At 40.6% G+C, this 21,937-nt stretch overlaps 1 protein-coding gene across 6 annotated transcripts in view; it reads right to left on the bottom strand.

Moving 5' to 3' along the window:
- The window catches only part of LOC138763295 (inter-alpha-trypsin inhibitor heavy chain H3-like), a 132,540-nt gene that overhangs the window by 68,365 nt on the left and 42,238 nt on the right, over positions 1–21,937 (bottom strand). For all 6 annotated transcript variants that reach the window (XM_069937183.1, XM_069937187.1, XM_069937181.1 and 3 more), the window contains exons 12-17: positions 18,455–18,636; positions 12,084–12,269; positions 10,513–10,652; positions 9,714–9,868; positions 2,086–2,124; positions 537–605 (exon numbers count right to left, since the gene is read on the bottom strand). In XM_069937183.1, coding sequence (XP_069793284.1) covers positions 537–605; positions 2,086–2,124; positions 9,714–9,868; positions 10,513–10,652; positions 12,084–12,269; positions 18,455–18,636 — 771 coding nt within the window. The remainder of the gene's footprint in view (positions 1–536; positions 606–2,085; positions 2,125–9,713; positions 9,869–10,512; positions 10,653–12,083; positions 12,270–18,454; positions 18,637–21,937) is intronic.

The raw sequence follows: 21,937 nt of genomic DNA, 5'->3' as shown, positions 1-21,937 counted from the left end.
TTTTTTTCCACTTGATCATCATCCAACTGCCTTCTTCCTACCTCTGGCATTTCCTTTGCTTCCTAACTGATCTGGAGTTCATCCAAATCTAAACTCTGACCATGCGGAGTTGCAACTGGATGCACTTTTTGCAGGTGTACTTGTGCTGTCCTAGATTGGCCACATTCAGCAAGAGGACCATACTAGTGCACTGGCTGCCATTTGCCCTACTCAAACTGTACAATAAGACCAGACCTTATATAAACTCATCTGCTTCTACCTGTGCTTTCTTACAGAACCCTTTTTCCTGGAGGGCTTCTGTAACCTGAACCATTCCTCAGCTTCAGCTCATCAAAGTTTTGAGTCAAAACCTCTAAGACTCATTCCCACATTGGCCACGAAGATCACTCCACATTGGTGATTCCACTTGAGCTCCCATTTTTTTTTGTTAGCTACAGTTAATTAGCCAATCACACACACAAGTTCCAGCCTTTACTAATGCTTCTACATACTCCCACCCACTCTCATTCCAACTCTTGAAACTCACAAGCACTTACCTTGAGGGGTGAATAAATGAGGTAATGGATGTGGAATGTGGCTTGATGGTGCCCTATGTTTGTTCCAATCTGAAACAAATATTGTTAATTACATTAATTCTGCCTTGTAGGACATTCTAGATTAACATGGTGAAGAAATGCCTTCACTGATGGGGTTGTGAATGTTTGGAATTTGTATCTCACAGATATTGAGTATATTCAAGATGTGTCTACAGACACCTAAATACCAAAACAACCAAGAAATAGAGTTGTAACTGAGCTGATCATGTTGTGAAACAAATTAGTTAGACTGGAAACCTATGCTCTTTTGCCAATTCATCAAGTAATTCAAGGTATAACCAAAAAGATGGATAAGAAATCTTATTTTCATTTTTCCTCCTTTCCACCAACTCCATGATGTTTCACACCAGTTTATTTGGGTGCCATCTTTACCAATAGTTTTTAAACCATAACTAACTGATGAATTTACTTGTTTCCCTCCTCTTGGCACAAACTGCATTGGACAATGAAGAATTTTCTTCCTGAACACTTTTGGATGTATTTTATGGGTTTTTGTTTGGCTGCTGATCGTGAAAATCACCACAAATCTTTCTTTTTTTTTTAAATAAAGATATAACCTATATGATTTTCTGTCATATTTTAAGTCTACTTCAAGCATAAAAAACCATGTCAATGAAAATTCATTTGAACTTCTTTGTTGATGACCTTGATGAACATGGTGAAAGGTTTCACCAGGACATTGCGACCATGGAAAAGCATATCAGGGCGACTGGAATCCACAAATGTTATCCGACTATTGTTGGACACTGGCCCGAGAGGCATCAGTTGAATTAACACAATGTATCAGCATCATTATGCAATTAAACGTGCTAAATTCAATAAAAGTTAATGTTTTTTCAAACATCCTACATTATATAACAAATCTGAAATTATCTTTGTGTTCATCTTGAAGTTGTATTTTTTTTAGTAAGCATACCCTTTGAAAAAATTTGTTGTCCAGTGTTATCCACATGTTAAACTCTTCTACTCTTGGAACCAATTTCATTCCCTCAGTATATTGACACAATTCAGAATCCTCCCAATGTATTAAGTGCCTTTCTGCTCCTACTGACATTTCCTTCATCTAGGTTTCGGCCTCTAACTCCATTGTTTCTGTTTGCTGTTACTAAATACAGTAGGAATTGGGCAGTGATTACATAAATCATATATAAATTCTTCAACACATTTTAACTACAGGTATACGATCCTTTATCTGGAATCCTTGGGGGACAGTATATTCCGAATTTCAGATTTTTCCGGATTTAAACCCACCTGAATTCTGCTGCTGTATCCACCCCACCCCCTTTCCAGTCTCCCTCCCCCTCGCCCGCCCGAGTCGCACTGCCGGTCTCTCTCCCCACTTGCCAGATTTTAGATGTCCGGATAATGGATTGTGTACCTGTAATAAAAAAAGTTGCACTTGGCTGTGGTCACTTGTACTTAATATATAATGAAGTGCTGGCTGTGATTCTGTTGAAGATAATATTAAATTTTGTTTCAACTTACTTACCTATTCTTTTCTTATTCTGCCATGGTTTCCTTTTCCTTTCTGATTGAGAATGAAAATATGTTTATAATATTTAAGAATTTGAACACAAAGATACACCAATTTTGAAACATCTACTTAAAGTATGGAATAGAATCCATGTAGAAAGAGAAATGAACAATTATCAGTTGGCTAGGATGTTATTAAAGCAGAATCCTTTAATTTCCTTTACAGTTAATAATTTATTTTTTGATATTTGGTATAACTGTGGAATAAAAGGGATAAAGGATATTCAAGTGAACAGTTTGTGCCCAGAGAATGTTTAAAATACATTGCTGCATCTTTTAAAGAACCATGTTCATTTGAACAAATATATCACACTTTAAAATCATTGCTGGAGGAACTCAGCAGGTCTTGCCACGTCCATAGGAGGTAAAGATATATTAGCATCAGAATTTATTGTCATGAACAAGTCATGAAATTTGGTGTTTTTGTGGCAGCATCAGAGTGCAAACATTCATATTATAACCATCCTACAATATTACAATAAGTAAAAATAATAGGGCACAAAAAGTAAGGCAGAGTCTTTGGTTCATTGATTATTCAGGAATCTGATGCAGCGGGGAAGAAGCTGTCCTTGTGCCATTGAATGCTCGTATTTAGGCACCTGTACCTTTTTCCTGTTGTGTCGCTGCAACCGTGTCTGCCTGTCCCGCATCAGACTTGTCAGCCACAAACGAGCCTGCAGCTGACGTGGACATTTACCCCCTCCATAAATCTTCGTCCGCGAAGCCAAGCCAAAAAAGAAGAGAGAGCAGAGTGATACAGGCATGGCCTGGGAAGTCGGGTTCCTTGAGGATAGAGGCTGCTTTTTAAAGACACTACTTCTTGTAGATGTCCTCGATGGAGTGAAGTCTGGTGCCCATGATGTCTCAGGCCGAGTTAACAACTCTCTGGAGTTTATTCATGTCTTCAAAATGGGTTTTTTCAACAAGCTGCCAGCTTGCCATGTTGCAGCCTCAACTGCTACTGTAGAACTGACTTCTCTCCCTCTCTTTCTCTCAGGGAAGAATCCTATTTGTTCTTTTCTCTTTCTGCTTGTAAAAATTTAAAACCTCTCACAAGGCTCCAAACCCAAATCTTTGAAAGGTTTTATCAACACTCGAGCCTGGAATTTTCCCATTTGCACCTACTTTTGAAATTCTTTCTTAAGGGCTTCATTGTCTTATGCAAAGCAAGCGAGACCCTGAATGTCCAGCTTCAGCAAAGCTCTTGCATTTTAAATGAAATGTCTTTTGTGAAATGTTACTGTTTGTGAAGTGACTACACTAAACCCCCAAAATCTCTCTTTAAAGACGTATTTATTCATAACCATAATTATATAGTATAACCTATAACAGCTACTGAGCGTTAGTCATTGAGGCAGCTTACATTACTCTTCTTCTCTTCAGACCTAAGCCCTTCTTCAATGTATGGGAAGCAGGAGGCAGTGCCTGAATAAAAGAAATAGCGGGGGAGGAGTACAGACCAACAGACAAAAGGTGATAATTGGATATGGAGAAGATGCCCGAGATGAAAGGTGAGAATTTGATATGGGGGAGGGGGGAGAAAGGGCAGTGGTTTGGTTCTGAATGCAGAGATGAGGTAGAGACAAACACAGAGAGCCATGGGGGTGGGTGGCTAAGAGAAACGGAAGAAGTCAATGTTAATGACATCTGGTTGGAGGGTGCCCAGATGGAATACAAAGTGTTGTTCCTCCAATTTTCAGGTGGTTTCAGTCTGGCAGTGCATGAGACTATGCAAGGGAATGGGGTGGGCAAGTGAAATGGTTGGCCATTGGGAGATACTTTACATCTCTTCACACCCTGTCCCCTGTAAGGATGCTGTTCCTTTTTCTCAACTCCTCCATCTCCATCGGATCTACTCCCAGGACAAAGTCTTCCATGCCAGATCATCAGAAATGTCCTGATTCTTCCAATAATATGGCTTCCCCTCTATCACCATTGGCTCAGCCCTCAACCGTATATCATCCATTATACTCTCATCTCTCCTGGACCCCTCTGTCCGCATGCATAACAATGACAGGATACCCCTTGTCCTCACCTACCACCCCACTTGTCTGTGTCCAATATATCCTCCTCCGCCATTTCCACCACCTATCACGTGATCCCACCCAGACATATCTTCCCCACTAATCCCTCCTCTGTCCACCACAAAACCACTCCCTCCATGACTCCCTTGTCCACTCCTTTCTTCCAATCGTCCCCTTGGCACATACCCTTATGACCACAGGAGATACTTCACTTGCACCCACACCTCCTTCCTCACCACCATTTGGGGCCAAGCAGTCCTTCCAAGTGAATATGCAGGGGTCATCTACTGCATCCGGTTCTCCCATTATGGTCTCCTCTTCATTGGAGAGATTGGTCACCGACTGGGAAATTGCTTTGTTGAACACCTTGGCTTTATCCATTGCAATAGCAGGGATCTTCCATTTCTCTTTCTCTCACTCTCATCTCAGCTTCTGCGTTCACAGAACCAATCCCCTTTCCCTCTCTCTATCAATTCCCACCTTTCCTCTCTCTTGGCCTCTTTTCCATATCCAATTTATCACCTTTTGTCTGTTGGTCTGTCCCTCTCATGCTGTTATTTCTTTTATTTAGGGGCTGCTTGTTTCTTCTTGAAGAAGGTCTCAGGCCTGAAATGTTGTTAATATATCTTTGCCTCCTCTGGATGCTGGAAGGCCTGCTGAGTTCCTCCAGCATTTACTGCCTCCACTCCCTACCATCCTCCTGGCCAACATAACAATCCTTGGAAAACGAACTCTATTAATTCAGAGCCAGATTACAACATCAGAGAGATATCAGGGATGCTGTGTGATGTGCTTCACAGAAAAATGGTTGCCTACAACTTCTAAATTTAAAAATATTATAAGGCCACACAAATGAGATTTTGCTTTTTTTTTGAAGAGGGAGAGAAGCCAGCATGGATTAAGCTAGAGATGGAAAAGATAGGAGAGAGGGTGTCAGAAGATTTTATATACAACTGGGAACAGAGATTAATATTTGGTGATTGGGAAACTTCATTGTTGATCCTATTTATAATGAATAATCAACTTTTGAACATTTGATTTTCTAACTGCACACAGTATTCCAAATTTGGTCTCACCAATGCTTTGAACAGACTCAACATCACTTCCCAACTGCTGTATTCTATGCTTTGATTTATAAAGGCCAGCATACTAAAAGCCTTCTTCACCACCCTATCTACATGAGATTCTACCTTCAGAGAATGATGAACTATTATTCCTAGTTCTTTCTGCTCCGCTGCATTCTTCAATACCCTCCCATTTACTATGCATGTCATTTTGATTATTCCTTCCAAAATGAAGCACTTTACACTTCTCAGCATTAAACTCCATCTGCCATCTTTCAGCCCACTCTTCTAAGCAGTCCAAATCCCTCTGTAATCTTTGAAAACCTTCATTATTCACAATTCCACCTATTTTAGTATCATCTGCATTTTCTAATCCAATTATTAATGTAAATGACAAAAGGCAAGGGACCTAATACAGATCCGAGGCACACTGCTGGTTACCAGCCTCCAGCCTGACAAACAGATATCCACTATGACTCTCTGGAATCTCCCCTCCAGCCATTGTTGAAATTTGACCATCTCAAAATTAATACCAAATGACTGAACCTTCCTAACTAACCTTCTGTGCAAAACTTTATCGAAGGCCTTACTGAAGTCCATATAGACAACATCCATTGCTTTCCACTCATCAATATTCTTTATTGGGGTTATTATTAGGGGGGGGGGGGGGAAAGAAGGAGGTGGGTGGAAATTTTCTTCTTTTAGCTTTTAGGGTTTTTAAAATAAAACTATTGTGTATAAGGAATTGATATGACTATATGATTATTTTGTATTTTGACATGAATACATGTAAAGTGTAAAATGTAAATAAAATGAGAGAGCACATCCTGATGCCTTCCTGATCATTGTAAGGAATTTCAATCAGGCCAACCTTAAGTAGACTAACAAACTACCTCCAGCACGTCACATGTGAGAACAGACGATCCAACACACCTGACCACTGCTACACCATGAAGAATGCCTACCAAGCCACACCATGACAGCACTTTGGCAACCTGATCACCTGGCTACACTTCTACTCCTGGCATACAAGCAGAGTCTGAGGACTACAGCAACACTGGTGAAGAGGGTGAAAGTATGGTCAAGGGAGGAGGAGGAGCTTTGAATTGGTAGGCTGGACCATATTCAAGATGGTGCCTTATGGAGGCGATTCTTGGCATGAGCTCTGATGGGAATTATCAAATATTCCAATTCAGAACTATTAACACTCAACCCAAAACCATAGAATCAAATTTACTTGTGAATAAGAACAGTAGCAGACCTCGCAATTGGCGGTCTCCGTCGGATAGCGGAACCTTTGAACAGCTGGCGCTCAGGCAAGTTAAACACCATGCAAGTTTCAAACAGCAAACAAACAGTCCCTTTAAATTCAGCGAGAGTTGCAAGCAACCAATGCTCAGTACATTTAAAATCTGCGGGAGAAGCATCTGTAGGTCTGCTTTGAATTGGTAGACAGGACCATATTCAAGAACCTATCCTTAGATTTGAATGAATATATAATACATCACCAACCACATCATGGCCTGCATGGACAAGTGTATGCCTACACATACATACTGTGTGTTCCCCAACCAAAAGCTTTGGGTGAATCAGAGGATTTGTAACCTGCTGAGAGTGAGATCAAGGGTGTTTAAGGCTTGGTATGCAGATCTCTACAAGTAGTCCAGGTATGACCAACAGAAAGCCATCTCTTAAAGTGGCAATTCCAGAGTAAGCTAGAGACAGATACATGCCACCTATGGCAGGGAGTGCAGGTCATTACAGCCTACAGAGTGATGGAAAACACCATAGATGGCTGTAATGCTTCACTATCTGATGAGCTGAACACCTCTGCCTGCTTTGAGAAGGAGAACTCAACAGTGCTTACGAGAATCCCTGCAAAGGCTGAGGACCCTGTGATATCTGTCTCCGAGTCTGATGTCAGAACATCATTCAAGAGGGTGAACCCTTGCAAAGGGTCAGGACCGGAGTGTACCCAGTAGGGTACTGAAAATCTGTGTCAACCAACTAGCTGGTGTATTCAGACATTTTCAACCTCTCATTGCTGCAGTCAGAGATTCCCATCTGCTTCAAAAGGGCATCAACCACCCTGGTGCCTAAGAAGAGTAGTGTGAGCTGCCTCAACGACTATCACCCAGTAGCACTAACTTCTACTGTGATGAAAGGCTGGTCATAGCCAGAATTAACATGTACCCAAGATTTAGACCCACTGCAATTCACCCATCATAATCTCTCCACAGAAGACACAATATCACTGGCTCTCTATTCAGCTCTGGATCACCTCGAAAACAGCAATTCATACATACGGCTGCTCTTCATCGACTACAGCTTGGCCTTCAGTACCATTATTCCCTTGGTGCTGCTCAAAAAGCTACAAACTCTAGGCTTCTGCATCCACTTTGCAACTGGATCCTCAACTTCCTCATCGGAAAACCACAGTCGGTATGAATTGGGAACAACGTCTACTCCTCAATGACTATCAACATTGGCGCACCACAAGGTTTGTGCTTAGGCCGCTGCTCTACTCACTATACATCCATGACTGTGTGACTAGGCACAATTGCAATGCTCTCTACAAATGTGCCGATGACACCACAATTGTTGGCAGAATCACAGACGACAATGAGGAAGCGTTCAAGAGGGAAATTGATCAGCTTGTTGAGTGGTATTACATCAACAATGTTGCACTCAATGTTAGCAAAACCAAGGAGATGATTGTCGATTTCAGAAAAAAGTTAGGAGAACATGATCCAGTCCTCATTGAGGGCTCAGTAGGGGGGATGGTCAAGAACTTCAAATTCCTGGGTGTCAATATCTAAGAGGATCTGTCCTGGAGCCTCACTGGTGATGCAATCATGAAGGCACCTTGCCAAAAGCTATACTTTGTAACGTATTTGAGGAGATTCTGTAAGTCACTGAAGACTCTTGAAAACTTCTATAGGTGTACTGTGGAGAGAATTCTGGCTGGTTGCATCATTGTCTAGTATGGAGGTGACAATGTTCATGACAAGAATAAACTCCAGAGGGTTATTAACTCAGCCTGTGACATCAAAGGCTCCAGTCTTCACTCTGAGGAAATCTACAAGAGGTAGTGTCTTTAAAAAAAAAATAAGGCAGCATCTTTCCTCAAGGAACTCTGTCACCCAGCCCTTGACTTCTCCACTCTGCTACCATCAGGAAAAAGATACAGGAGCTCTCAGAAGCACAAGGACAGCTTCTTTCCCTCTGCCGTCAGATTCCTGAATAAACAATGAACCAAAGACACTACCTTACTTTGACTTTTCATGCACTATTTTTATTTATTTTTGTACAGTGGTTAATATGAATGTTTGCACTGTGACGCTGCCACAAAACAAATTGTGACTTGTACATGACAATAAATTCTGATTCAAATAGGACCTCAAATATTTACTTTCCATCTTTCATTAGCATTGATGCATTTTATACATTTTCCCCGTACCTGTTCTATATCTATATTCCAAGTTTAAAGTTTCAAGCAATCCACATCTAAAACTTTTAAATTTTATCACCAACTAAAAGTTTGAGTAGAATTGATGCAAATGCACTGTTGTGAATGCATAAACTAGTGGGGATTTATCCACTTCCTGTGGCTCTCTTAGGTTTTGCTTCTTCTGACATTTGTATTACCACCCCATAACTGATTGTTGCTTCTTGAATTATGTACTTAATTTCTCCTTTTCATGTTTGAAGTACATCTCTCCCTCTGCCACACTGTACATTTTGCCATTCCAATTCGTGTTAGCTAATATCTCACTACATTCAACAGCAGTCAAGGGTATGTCTTTCACACAAGCCCTGACTTAGAAGAAATATGGAAAGTGACTGAATGAGACAAATGCTGGCATGGATTGTTTAAGCCACATTGTCCGTTTCTGTGCCATCTATTCAATGCAATCCTATGTAACCCTACCGAGCAGAAACCACAAGGTTAAATCCCCTGTTCTCCAAGAAAAATTATAACAGATATGAAAACCACTGTGGAAATCTACAGTAAAGACAAAAAATCTTCACTCTACCACAGTCTCTACCCATTTATGACTCTCATGACATCCTAGAGACATTGTTTATAAATTCCCCAAGATTGCTTAGGTAATAGTTTTGTTTCATGGCACTTTATGCCTTTCATTGTAAAAGTAATACAAACTGATGGAAAAATCAACCATTGTATTTCAGAAATAATTTCTTGTCATCGACAATAATATGAAATATCTCCAATTTGTTCAAAATTTACTAATTGTAAAAGTAACATTTTGAATTTGCTGAACTTTTTTTCAGACCAATTATTTTTGAGGTGTGGGGGAAATATGGAATTTTAAATCTATCTGAATATTTAGATTTTAAATGATGTATATTTGACACAACTCATCAATAAATTAATCCATTAATATAAAATGTAACATTTTAAAATAATGTTCTGACTTTAATACTGGGCAAAGATTAATGTCAGTAGCAGGGTAGTTATACTCAAAGCTTACCATCTTCTGATGGTTTGTCAGCCACAAGGGTTTCAACATTTGACTCTTCTGGTTTTGTGACCACCATTGAAGTTAGTGATGTAACAAAGTTGTACTTCAGTGCCAAGTCCAGGATTCTCTTTGTGAGTCGTTTTCTACCTATATCCAAAGAAATCCTGAGCAAAATGGTTAGATATTATTTTGATAACATATACAATACAGTACAATAAGTATTTGCTATCATTCATGCAATCACTTCAGAATTAATATTCTTTTGGTTTAAAAGGAATCAAAAGAGACAAAATTACAGATTAGGTTATCAGGTTCTTTACCATTTGAAATGCTCATGGCTGATCTCTAATGACCTTCATACCTCTTCTGTATCATTTCTCCATTCCTCAATCTTTCAAATATTTATCTACCTCCACTTTAAGCCTGTTTGCAAAGGCAATTTTTACTATTAAAATACAGATAATGAAAAATCATAACCAAAACATTGAATTATTCTTTAGATGCAGTTGAACTGTGCATGCATTTTTAGATTGTTTAAATTAAAAAAAAATTAACATGGTAACAGGCCCATGCCACCCAATTACACTAAATTGACCTACAACACTGATGCGTTTTGAAGGGTTGGAAAAAACCTGAGCACCCGGAGGAAATCCCATACAGATTCAGAGAGAACGTACAAACTCCTTACAGACAGCGCCAGATTTGAACCCCGGACCGGGTTGCTGGTGCTGTAACGGTGTAACACTAACCACTATTGCGATCATGCTGCCTTTTGATATTTCAATTTCTCAAATAGCTTCCTATTTACCGCTTCTCCAAGAGCTGTTGTATGGTCAAATAAGCCCACAATCGCTCAGTAAAGTCACCAAAAATATATTGCTGTTGTTGAATATAAGACTCGGTCTCTGGTATATTCACATCAGCTTTTAAGGTTAGGTTTTCATTAGCCTGTTGGAAAAATAAAGAATTTATCTAAACCTTGTAATTAAAGATTGGCAAAATAAATTAAACTTTGTTCCATTACACAGACTCACAATTTGAAACTAATTAAAAACTGAGGACTCCTGATTTTCTCCAAAGCTCCCTGATTTACTTTCCTTCTTCACCAATTTGCTCTTCTCAATGCATCTTCCCATGTAACTACAAAATATGCAACATCTGCTCTTTTACCTTTTCTTTATTACCATCCAAGGGTACCAGACGCTACTCCCAGATAAAGCTGTGATATACTTGCTCTTCCTCCAACTGAACACACCAAAGGTGCCCACAAGATGGTCTTCTCAGCACTGAAGAAACTAAATGCAGATTGGGTGATGCCTTTGCAGAGGACCTCCTTTAAGTCTGCAAGTGTGATGCTGGGAGTCATTCCTCATCTCACTCCCACTCTAACCTCTTAGGAAAAATGTGAATGCATTTAAGATTTGAAACAGATTCAATTAAATCTCTCAAAAGAAAACAGTGTGTTTCTTGAAAAGGGCTCATTTCTAAATGATGGGGAAAGATCAAGTGAATGGAACGAATAGTCATTCATTCAACAAACCAGGACAGCCACTAGGAGTTGATGGATCCTTCTTATGTTTAATTATTCCATGATCCAAAAAGTTGTTTTATTCAAGTGGAATACCTAATAGAAAGTGGTGGCTGCAGAACTTAGCACAGTACCATTTGAAGGAGATGATTGGACAATGATATGGTTAGATGTGCGTAGCGCCATTGGGAAGCTAACATAGGCTCAGTGCAATATCAGGACACAAGAATGTAGAAAAGGATTAGGTTATCAGGTTCTTTACCATTTGAAATGCTCATGGCTGATCTCTAATGACCTTCATACCTCTTCTGTATCATTTCTCCATTCCTCAATCTTTCAAATATTTATCTACCTCCACTTTAAACACTTCTATAGATCCAGCTTCTACCAGCAACTGGACATTGACCACCCCATTATGTCCTCTTGTTTGAGATTCTCCCATTATACATATCCTGAGAATCTCTTTTAGGATTTTATATGTTTGAAATGAAGTCACTCTTTGCTTTCTTAAATTTGGAATACTATTTAGTCACTCTCAGCAGGTCAACGCTCTCATCCCAGGGATTAGCCTGGTTAAGATCCTTTGGGCTGGCACGAATGTTACAAAATGCACTTTGTTGGTTAGAGGACCAAAACTGTACATTGTATTCCAGGTGAGGCCTCACCAACACCCTATAACATAGCCTCCCTATTTTTAGAAACACCATTCCTTTTGCCATGAAGGCCAAAATGCTGTTTGTTTTCCTAACTACTTATTGGATCAATAGACTAAATAACCTCAAAGCACTGTATTACATAATCTATCAAAGTCATCAATAAATTAATTGGAATATGTGACAATGAGTACTCACAGTTTGAGCCACAACCTTTGTTGTGAGTGATTCCAGGGCTTTGTCTGAAATCCTGCCAGCCACAACAATTTCTGACCCATCGTAATACTGCCTGAAACTGGCTCGAGTTAATTCTGAAATGGCATTCTCTGGGTATTGCAATTCAATATCCAAAAGCAAGGGATTAGCCACTTCATCATAAAAACCCTGTGAAAAAGAAATACTTAAATAGTTTATAATAATTAAAATATTGATGAATCTGTCACCTAGAAATTTTTATTGCTATTTTTATTTCCAAAGGTTATCTTTGGCTTGGCTTCGCGGACGAAGATTTACGGAGGGGGTAAAAAGTCCACGTCAGCTGCAGGCTCGTTTGTGGCTGACAAGTCCGATGCGGGACAGGCAGACACGATTGCAGCGGTTGCAGGGGAAAATTGGTGGGTTGGGGTTGGGTGTTGGGTTATATTGCACACAAAATACATTTCTGTTAGAGTTCCTGCAACATTTTCCTACTGAATTTTAGTTTATAGGCTCATTTAATTTTTTTAAAAATTCAAATGTACAGCACAGTAACAGGCCCTTCTGGCCATGAGCCTGTGTCCCCAAATTAAACCAAACAACTTACAACTCACAGAAGTTTTAAAGGTGGGAGGAAACGAGAACACCTGATACAAACCAACGCAGTCATGGGGACAACATACAAACTCCTTGCAGAGAGTGTCAGAGGGTTTGTGGCTGACAATGAATTTAAAGACCACCAGCTACCATTGTATTTTGATTTTCCTAAAAGTCTTCTGTTAAGATGCCACATAAAAGATTCTTGCTCAAGGGATAAAGGAGCTCAGGTGTTAGGGTAATATACAGTATGGATGTTGGATTAGTTTACTAAAAGAAACCAGAGAGTGGATGAATGGGCCATTTTCAGGTTGGCAAGTTATAACCAAAGGTGTACTGCTGGGCCTGGGTAGTGATGATGATGTCTCAGCCATTTCCAATCAATTAGCAGCTAAAGTTAAAAAAAACAAGTGTATTATAGGCATATTACTGACAAGGAGGAAGCAAGTTGTAAAAATCACACAAAGATTCTGCAAAAGGATACCGATGGGTTTGGTGAGAGAACATAAATCTTGAAAAGAGAAAAAAGGAACTTTGCTATGTTACACTCCCCAGCAGCAATGGGGGGGGGGGGGAGAGAGAAACTGGGACAGAAATTAATGAGTTAAGTTTTACACAAAATTAACCAGACTAACAATAATGGAATTAACTCAATAAGCTTAACTCCAGCCTAAATGGCAACTCTATATCAACAACAGACTATTATTATAGCATATGTGGAGGGGAAAAAACCCAGACTATTACAGTCCAGGCTGAAATGCACCCGCCCAAAAAGTACCAAAATTCCCAAAAATAAACCACAAAGCCAACCCCCCTCACCGCCATGTCAGTCATGTCAAGACTGTCAGGGAAATGCAAGACTGCCTTGGGGTTTGAATGGGCTACCACTGCCCCTCACTTCCTTTATCCAGGAATTTCCACAATGACCTCCTGGACACTATGAGATTCATGCCTCCGAAACCTACTTTAGGGTTCACAAGTGCCCTTGCGGCATGCAAGTCCTGTTCTTTGGACACCTAGTCTTCAGTGGTCTGGTGACCCTCCAAAGCCCTCCTTAGGGTTTGTAATGATAGTGGTCATGGTTGCAAGGCAACTAACAGTGCCTTACTGCTTGATTATACTTGGTTGCTACCAGGGGCTGACAGAGAGTAGGGCACTCCAGTATGCAGATTTGTAATGGAGGCCTCATGGCCTGCCTCATGTGCTGTGCATATCAATTTTAAAGTAAATAACTTTTTCCTTCATCCATGTGTTGTCTAAGAACTCACATATGAATACAAGATGAAACATGGTGTCAGAAGTGAGATGAAGGAAATACTTTAAAAGGTAAAATCTAAAGTCAGCAACTGATCAGCGAAGAGAAGCTAACACAGTGAAAAATGCAAGGATTACATCTGTCAGTGAAACTTCAGCTGATAGGTAATGTGGCTGAAAATTCGAATAGATTTAAACAGCATTTTGGATTGTATTTAGCTGATGAGAAAAGTGATAAAGTGAAAGTATCAGTTTTCTTACATGTCGTGGGTAATGATGCCCTGGAGGTGTATAATAGCTTCATATTTGCTGCTGAAGGACACAAAATGAAACTGGAAAAAAATAATGGAACAGTTTGAGGCATACTTCATACCTAAATGTAACGTGATGTTTGAGAGGCACAGAATTTTCACATGTACAGAAAGTGGAAGTATTGATCAGTTTTTGACTGAATTGAGAAACAGAAGCAAAACATGTGAATTTGGTGGACTGACTGACTCGATAAAAGACAAACTTGTGTGTGGTATTCCAGATAATAGTTTAAGGAAAAGACCTGCAAAGAGAGCAACATCTGGACCTGGAAAAAGCCATAGCACTTGGTAGAGCTGCAGAAACTAAAATTGTAGGCAAAAGAGCTGTTCAGTGAAACTAGCTGCAACATTGATGAAGTGAGCAAGAACAGATATAAATAGTTTAACAAAAAGAGTGCCAAAGAGGAAAGAGACATGGCCAGTGAACAAAAATGAAAGGGACAATCAAAAGCCATGTCGTCGATGTGGTGCACAACACCTACCAAAAAAGTGTCCAGCATATGGTAAAACATGCTATATGTCCAACAAAACCAACCATTACGCCTGTTGCTGTAGGAACCAAGTGCAACAAAGCAAGGTTCATGCAGTAGATAAAAGGGAGAGAGCGGGATTCTATGTAGACGTTGTGACTGAAAACAAGAAAACAGAGACTGGATGTTGAGATTAAAAGTGAATGACATATACAAGTCAGTTAAATTGGATACGGGAGCACAAATTAATGTCATATCAGAAACTGATTTTAAGAAGATTAGACCCAGACCAAAGATGTATGGAACAAAAGTGAAGGTGACCGGATATTCAGGTACCGATATACCAGTGGAAGGAGAATTCATGGTCAAAGTGAAACACAAAGAAAAAGAGCACATGCTAACATTCATCGTGGTACCAAAGGATGTACAGGCCATATTAGGCTTAACAGCCTGTGAGAAACTGAATCTGGTAAAAAAAGAGTCCTCGTGGTGGAAAGCCAAGGAGAGACAGTCTATGATGAACTCATGAAAGAATACAATGACCTATTTCTGGGTCTAGTCTGCCTTCCAGGAGAACACACAATCAGAGTGGATAAACTTATGTCACCGATAATACAACCATGCAGAAAAGTTCAATTTATACTTTTTTATCTTGTATTATATGTGAGTTCTTAGACAACACATGGATGAAGGAAAAGGTTCTTTTAAAGTTGATATGAGCAGCCCATGAAGCAGGTTATGAAACTGCATCTCCATTACAGATCTGCATACTTCAAAAGCAACTGAAAGCAGGAGATGGATTGGATGGAAAGCCTGAACATGATTCAGGAGATAGATGAGCCAACAGAATGGCTGAGTTCTCTTGTCATTGTGGACTAAATGTTAGATGCATCATCAGGGTTTTGGCAGTTGAAATTGGATGAAGCAAGTTCAAGTCTGTGCACGTTCAATACTCCATTTGGCAGATAAAGATGCCCAAGGTTACCATTTGGAATTGCCTCAGCTCCTGAAGTGTATCACAAAACTATCCATATTGTCTTTGAGCACCTGGACAGTGGATGACATCATAGTATGGGGCACCATAAGAATGGAGCATGTTGAGAGAATAAAGAAAGTGCTGGAAACAACAAGGAAAGCAAACCTGAAGCTGAATCAAGAGAAATGCCAGCACAGGGTGACAGACTAACATTTGTAGGAGATAATATTGGCACTGGGGGCATCAGACCAGATCCCAGAAAGGTATCTGCCATTGGGAACATGCCAAGGCCACAATGTACATAGTTTTTCCAGAGATTTAATGGAATGGTCAACTCTATGGGTAAATTCATATTTAACCTCTCAGAAAAGATGGCTCCACTGAGAAGACTAACAGAAAAGAACATTGAATGGGAGTGGAATCATGAGCATGAAAAGTCATGGAGGGAACTAAAGAAACTGCTCACAGAGGAACCAGTTCTGAGGTTTTATGACCCAGTGAGATCCATCAAGATATCATCAGACGCATCACATATTGGGCTTGGTGCAGTTCTTCTGCAAAAATATAATGACTGGCAACCAATTGCTCATGCATCACGCTCAATGACAGACACAGACACCCAATACGCTCAAATTGAAAAGGAGCTGTTCAGCATCACATACGCCTGTGAAAAATTTCATCAGTTTGTGTCAGGACAAGCAATCAGTGCCATAATCTCTTGATTGCATTGTTTCAAAAGCCATTAAATGAACGTCCACTTAGAATACAAAGAATCATGATTAGGCTGCAATGCTATACACTGAATGTAGCGTACACTCTGGGTAAGTTAATGTACACAGTAAACACGTTGTGTAGCTGTTGATACGAGGGAACCAGCAAACACCAAGAGGGATGAAGACCTGAATGTTTTCGTGGACATGATCACAAGTGCATTGCCCATATCAGATGCAAAAATGGAGCTCATAAAGTCAGAGACAAACAAAGATGAAACACTGAGACAACTGAGAAAAAACATCTTGGATGGATGGTCCAACATGAAGCAGGACTGCTCATCTGATGTTTGAGTACTGGAACTATCAGTGGTTGAAGACATCATCTAGAAAGGAAGCAAAACCCTTATCTTAAATAATCTGAGAAGAGAAATACTAAAAAGGATCCATGGAGGCCATCTCAGAATCGAAAAGTGTACGAAAAGAGCACGAAAGGTGATGTACTGGCCAAGAATCAACAATGATATAACAAATGAAGTGTCAAACTATACAATATGCCAGAAGGATCAAGCAAGCATTCCTGCAGAACCACTAAAGCCACATCCAGCACCACACAGACTTCACCAGAAGGTAAATGCTGACCTATTCGAATGTCAAGGGAAGGACTATGTTGTAGTCACAGACTATTACTCCCTGTATCCAGAGGTGTGTAAACTGCAGATGCTGTAATAACAGGTAATGAAAGCTATATTTTCCAGACATGGCAAGTGATGTCTTCACAGACTATAGACTACAGTTTTGCAATTTAAAGTTCCAACATTTTGCTTAAGAGTGGGACTTTGTACACATCACGTCAAGTCCTTATTTTCCACAGTCCAATGGTCTAGTGGAAAAATTAATATAGACAGTGAAAAGACTGATGAATAAGGCAAAAGACAACGGAACAGACTTTTACCAGAGCATGCTTGTATACCCCACAATGCCGCTCGAGTGAGTATGTCACCAGCACAACTCCTTATGGGACGTCAGCTAAGATCAAACCTACCCATCCTGAAAACAAAAGAGGGGAAGAAAGTAAGGAAGTTCAAAGAACAACTCAGATTCAAGGACAATCAATTAGGAGATCATCAAGACACGCGAATCCCCCTGAGAGACTTATTGAGCAAATTTAAAGACTCCTGTTATAGAATGAAGTAGTGCTATCTTATTCATTCTTCAATTTTTAGTGTATGTAAATGTGAACACACAAAGTTTAAAAAATGTTAATAATGAAAATACAAGTTCTTGGTGTTAAAGTTAAAATTGCAGAGTTATACAAAGAAAACATGTTAGTTAAAAGCAAGCTACTTTTGTTTTAAGAGAAATGTAATGATAGTGTTCGTGGTTGCAAGGCAACTAGCAATGCCCTACCGTTTGATTATACTTGGCTGCCACCAGGGGCTGACACAGAGCAGGGCACTGCAGTATGCAGATCTGTAATGGAGATGCAGCCTCATAACCTGCTTCATGGGCTGCTCATATCAACTTTAAAAGAACCTTTTCCTTCATCCATGTGTTGTCCAAGAACTCACATACAAATACAAGATGAAAGAGTCCTCTTCCAAGAGCCCATCTGGTACACGAGTCCTCTTCCAAGTATACAGTAAAACACCAATAATCAGGTACAAAGGGGAAATGGATGCGAGATCAGATTTCCTAGACAATGTTTTTTTTTATTGCTGATGTAACAGAATAAATCCAAGGTTATTACAAAGTCATGGTGTTCCATGATATAGAAATTGTGTAGTGGCAACTTAGCTTTATATCAACATTGTTATGTAAAACTAAAATCACCTTAATCAGTTCTAGCAGTTATAAAAAGAGACATTACCAGCTATTCTACCATTTATTTCCTCCCAGCAGAGATTAATAAAATGGTGGGAATGCAGTGATATCCAATTAATGAGCATTGACATGTTTCCACTGCACTTAAGGTGAAGTTACAGCATAAATCTTGTACAGGACTGAGAAACCTCTGGATAAAACTAAGAACATCAATATCCAGCATTCATTTTACCTGGAGCTGTAAGGAAGCATCTGAATCCTCATAAATTCGCCGTGCTACACCATTATTATCCAATGCCATTTTTTCCAGAAAGCTGAATTTAACATCAAAACCAAACCCAAGAGTGTACACATTGTACTTGCCATTGACAGCTTTTTTAACATTTTTCTGAATGTTTTGGGGATTTGATTCTCCTGCAATGTAATGAATAAAAACTAGTCATTGTGAAATCCAAGCACGGGCCTACAAAAATCACCAGTACTATATATTTATATATTTTTTTATTTTAATTTTTTTAAAGCATTGAAATAATGGTCCCCCAAATGCCATTTTGTAAAGCTTTAAGCAGATCTTGCGGCAATGTTTCTGAAACTGATTCTGAATGCAGTGCAGACATTTGTCTGAGCTTGAACTTGTGGTTTTCAAAAGTTACAGACAAACCTCCATTAGCAATGTTTCTGAAACTGATTCTGAATGCAGTGCAGACATTTGTCTGAGCTTGAACTTGTGGTTTTCAAAAGTTACAGACAAACCTCCATTAGCAAAACAAACTCTGATCAGACTGACCCTGTAAAGGTTAAAATGGATTGAAAACTTGCAAGCAATTCTGTTTGTGGCTTTCAAGATTTTGTTTACATATTTTTGCGGTCTTCTAGCAATATCTTCGAGCCAAGGTCTCGGCCATGTTAGAGATTACATGTTCTTAGTTTAGTTCCTCTGTTCTATGAAATGGTAAGGAATAGAATGTTCTGACAACTTTAATTGATTGCCTAACAAAGTTTTAGCACTGTCTAACAATGTTTAATGACTTGTAACAATGTACAGCAACTGAGAATAACATTAACAATTCTTAATAAACACTGGAAAACAACTTTAGTATGGATTTGTTTGAATGAGTCATAGACAACAACATTCTGATATGCTCCAAGCAATTATAAAGGAAAATAGTCACTACAGATCCAAACTAGGAACCTAGTCATCCTACCTTTGGATGGTTTCTGCTGATTAGTGGTCAGATCAGCCAAAAGAAATCCAACAGGTGTTCCTTAGTCATCAAAGCAAAAAGGAGTAGAATACAAGAGAAGGACCACTGGCAGAAGAGGAAACACCAAAAAATGGTTTGATACAGACTTCACAAAGAGGGGTCCTCTAACCAAAAGGTAAATAACAGTAGATGATGAAAATTTATTATGAAAACAAAATCCTGGAGATCCTCAGAAGGTCAGGCAGCATCCGTGGAGAAAAAAAGACATGGAACATAGAACAGAATTAACATTTTAGGTCAATGATCATTCATCAGAATGTCTGTGTCAACTACCCTTCCAGAAGTTAGTTCCCAGATCTCTGAAAGCCATGCAAGTATCTGGGCACTGCTCTCAAAGAGCAGTCAGGGACAGTGTCACCTGCATTCTCAAAAACTATGCTCATGATCTCTGCAGGTTGTCTATTTATGATATGCACCACATGAGACTGATGCACTGCTGAAGTCTAGAAACATTTGCTTGCAAAGTGGGAATATTTGGTCAATGCCACTTGACATTCACCCCAGAAAGAAGCACTCGGCTGCACTGTAGACCCCCCATAAATGCAGACATTCATTGAAATTCCTTTGCCCAAGGAGGCTGCCACTAGCTGTTCTTAGAGTTTCCTCTGTTCTGCCTTCCCTCGGATACTCAAACACCATTTCCCCATCTTTGCAGTATGTGCCCTTGTCCCAACGACCTAGAAGTTGGAACAATGGAGACTGTATTGCAGAATGATGCTTTAAGGGCTCCATCCAAATGTAAAAAGTCTGAAGAAAGCAGGAAGATGTGTTTGATGCCATTTATTTCAAAATATATTTATTTTACTGGTTTTTCCCCACTCATTTCTGAACTAACAATCTTTTCAGCCAAAAGGCCCAATATAATGTTTTACAAAATATTATAGCATGAGCAAAATTTCAGGTAGAAAGTAAGTTCAAAGAGGCCATCAGGAGGCTACTTAGGGCGTTGGATTGTATAAATAAGTTGGCAAAAATATGGCAGATGTAGTACAACATGGGAAAATGTGAAGTTGTGGCAGCACACTCTCTCGTGGCAAACTGGCCCTGCTTGTACCGTCACGTGGTGGGCCAGCCATGAGAAGAGGGTGCCATCAGGGGTCCTCCTTACCCCATGGTTCAAACCGAGTGCATGCCTCAGGCAGCAGTTATGATGTCACCACTCACGCTGTCCTTAAAGGGGCGTGCACAGGATTTGAATAAAACCGTCGTTGAGAGCATCCAAGGTGGTGGCTGGGAGTTTCTTTGCTGTAGCTCCTGCTACATTGGTGACCCCGACACTTTTCTGGTCTCCCAACATGGATCCAGCAGAGATCAATGCCATCGCTGTGAAACTACCCCCTCCCCCCTTCTGGACCTATCGCCCCGTATTTGGTTCGGGCAGGCGGAGGCACAGTTTCACCTCAGGAACATCTCCGCAGGCGCCACCATGTTTTACCATGTCGTGAGCATGCTAGACAAGGAGACAGCAGCCAGGGTGGATGATCTCATCCATAACCCACCAGCTGAGGGTAAATACACTGCCCTCAAAAATCTCCTTCTGGGCACTTTCGGTCTCTCCCCACAACAGCGGGCCTCCCGGCTCCTGCATCTGGATGGGCTGGGAGACCAAACGCCATTGGCCCTCATGGACGAGATGCTGGTGCTGGCAGAGGATCACAAGCCCAGCTTCTTGTTCCACCAGATCTTCCTGGAGCAGATGCCTGAGGACATTCAGCTCCTGCTGGCAGACAAAGACTTCAATGACCCATGGTGAGTTGCGGCCCAAGTGGACATCTTCTGGTGCACCAAAAGAGAGAACGAAGCCACCCTCAGCCAGGTCACCCATCCAGGAGACAGCCGGTCACTGCCCCACCCCAAGCACAAGCCAGAGGAGCACCATCCCACTTGCTGCTTCTATCATCAACTCTGGGGGGCACAAGCTTGCAAGTGCAGACTGCCCTGTACCTACCAGGGAAACTACTCGGCCAGCCACCATTGATGGCTGTGGCGGCTGGCCACGCAAACAGCCTCCTGCACGTGATTGATGTCTACCAGTTGGCATTTCCTTGTGGACACTGGAGCAGAACTGAGCATCTTGCCCCCGACTGCCCTCGACGTCATGGTCCCACCCTGCGGGCAGCCAACGGTTCCGCCATCAAAATTTTCGGCACCCGCAAGGTGCAGATCCAGATCAGGAAAGATAAATTCCGCTGGAAGTTCATGCTGACCTCAATGGGTACCGCGCTTTTAGGGACCAACTTCCTCAAGGCACATGGCCTGCTGGTAGACGTGAAGGGCAGAAGACTAGTTGATGCCCGCACATTCCACTTGGTCCGCCATGGACGCCTGCAAGCCCTAAATAGCCACCATCACCGCCCTCAGAGATGAGTATTCCAGCATACTCAATAAGTTCCCCTCTATCCTGCAGCCGCAGTTCACTGCTGCCTTGACCCAGCACAGAGTTTACCACC

This window comes from Narcine bancroftii, chromosome 5 (genome assembly GCF_036971445.1).
Source record: "Narcine bancroftii isolate sNarBan1 chromosome 5, sNarBan1.hap1, whole genome shotgun sequence".
Lineage (NCBI taxonomy): Eukaryota > Metazoa > Chordata > Chondrichthyes > Torpediniformes > Narcinidae > Narcine > Narcine bancroftii.
Note: the sequence above shows the minus strand (reverse complement) of the source record. Positions and strands in the feature narration are given on the sequence as shown.